Below are 2,155 nucleotides of genomic sequence, written 5' to 3' on the forward strand. Positions count from 1 at the left end.
ACCACGTCGCAAAATCGATCGATTCAAACGTCCAGAGAGGCGGACAAAGTGCCACATCGTGCTGCTCCTCGGATCCCATTCCCTCGACTGCAGCCTGCCGAATTTCTTACGCTACAAACGCCGTCGGCGCTTCGCCAATCCCCGCGGCATGTGCATGCACGGCCTGCGCAACCTTGAGCGCGAGTTCGTTCGCACCAGCTTCCGTCTGGGCTTCAGCGTAGACACGAACGGCATCTTCCGTGCCGGATGGTCGAACAAAGGCGCGGGCCTGGGGACCGGCGGCGGCGACGAGCCCGTCGATAGCTTCCTTGAGGGCGTCGGGGGCGAGGCATGCTGTTTCATCTTCGGTCGTCCTGACGACGGTGCGGTCCGCAATCTTGACCTTGGTTTGGCGGGACGGCAAGTCCGTGTACATGTTGTTCCACGCTTGGATCGTCCAGTCTTTTTGGATGAGCAAGACTTCGGCAAACAAAAAGTCCGACAGCGCATCGCCGACTGCTTGGTTGATCAATTGGTATGCGGCCAAGAGATGCGCCACCGCCGTCTTCTTCTTGTCGTCGAGACTTGTCGACGCCTCGAGCTTTGTCAGTCGTTCGACCACGTGATCTTTCATCATGACCGTGCCATGGCCGTTTGCTTCAAAGTAAATGCCAATGTCGAAGTCCAGAGCCTTGTGGTGGCAAAACTTGACGCCAGTCTTGGCCAGCCCCACTTGAATCTTCTTCGACTTGAGGTATGCGCCGGCGCCGCCGTTGGCATACGCCGTCTGCACAACACCGAGCGAAATTTCGTTCGCCAGGTCCAGCACCCGCAGCTTGTCGGCGAAAAAGTCGGCAAACAAACACGCAATCTTGTCGCCATCGAGCAAATGCCACTTGCCGTCGTCGTCGAAATAGTGATACACCACGCGATCCGCGTCGCCGTCCAAACTGCACGCGCGCTTGCCGCTACAGATGCCGCATGAGCATGCCGCAACCAATTCATGCCACATACCGGTCGGCATCGCGGGAAAAGCCCGCGGGGTGCGTGCGACCTTTCTGCACGTGTTCCGCGCCGCATTCGTGGTTCAGTTCACCATCGGCGGGAGCGTTGCGGATCTCGACGTGCAACACATCGCCGAGTTCCTTGGCTAGCTTCGACAGCTGCGGCGCGCCGACGCCGTGGGCACAGTCTACGTAAAGCGGCGTGCGAAGTTCGAGCTTCTATTCGAGAGGGAGCAATCAGAACGTGGATTTAGACATGGACGAGCCGAAAGTACCTTGGAGTCGACACCGCTCGTGAGCTGCTTGAAAGCATCGACGAGCATGTTGTAGTAACCCGTTTCGGAGGCCCAGTCGCCCTTGTTGTACTGTTCAAAGTTCCACTAACGATAGAAGGTTGCATTCTTAGGACGTTGACGTTGTGACGGGAAAGGAAATACCATGCGGACATAGTGGTGGAGCTGGGGAGTCGTCTGGAGACCGAAGTCGAGCACGTTGCCGCCAATGAGCAGCGCACCTTCGCGGGCCAATTCCGACAAGTGCTACGAGATATGGAATGACGCGAGGACGTGGTAGAGGAGAAGGGAAGTGGTATGTACCTCGCTCGAGAGACGAGTGTCCTTGGCAATGAAGATGTTGCCGGGCTGATCCAAGTCGATTTTCTCAGTGCGCACAATCAAATCCAGGACTTCGACGACTTTTTCAGTCGTGGCGTTCGCGAGTTGTTGCGCATACTTCTCCCACGATTGCGTCAACATGCCGCCATCAGGGTCGACGAGCTTGACGCCGTTGTCCGGGGCCGCGTTGTGCGATGCAGTCACCATCAACCCCGTGATCTTGTGTTCCTTTTTCGAGCGAAGAACGGCAAGCATGCCCATACGGTGGAAAGTGGACCCGAGGATGTCAGCATTGTCGCGAAATCCAGCAGTGCCATACGCGAGGACTTTGTTCGCGAGGGCCGCAGGCTTGGCATGCTTTGGCAATTCGTCCATCAAGCGAGGGAGTTTCTCCAAAATGCTGGAGGGGGTGGTGGAGATGGGGGTCGGGACGGTCGTTGTCGTGGGGGCCGCGGGCGGCGAAGCAGGAACAGTGGTGGGCGCGGCGGTGCTCATGTGGAGAGGCTGTCCACTTGGCCGATGGAAAAAAAGTGAGACGTTGACGCAATTGTTACTACC

At 57.6% G+C, this 2,155-nt stretch overlaps 1 protein-coding gene across 1 annotated transcript; it reads right to left on the reverse strand.

The window, feature by feature from the left end:
• Window positions 1-2,128, reverse strand: H310_13407 (hypothetical protein). The gene is made up of 5 exons (XM_008880896.1): window positions 1,580-2,128; window positions 1,421-1,522; window positions 1,259-1,363; window positions 994-1,202; window positions 1-947 (listed from the first exon to the last, which is right to left on the reverse strand). Exons 1-5 carry the CDS (start codon window positions 2,090-2,092, stop codon window positions 107-109), a joined length of 1,770 nt encoding a protein of 589 aa, XP_008879118.1. The 5' UTR covers window positions 2,093-2,128; the 3' UTR covers window positions 1-106.
• Window positions 2,129-2,155: the final 27 nt, after the last annotated feature.

The sequence above is a fragment of the Aphanomyces invadans genome (assembly GCF_000520115.1).
Source record: "Aphanomyces invadans strain NJM9701 unplaced genomic scaffold supercont1.51, whole genome shotgun sequence".
NCBI lineage: Eukaryota > Oomycota > Saprolegniomycetes > Saprolegniales > Verrucalvaceae > Aphanomyces > Aphanomyces invadans.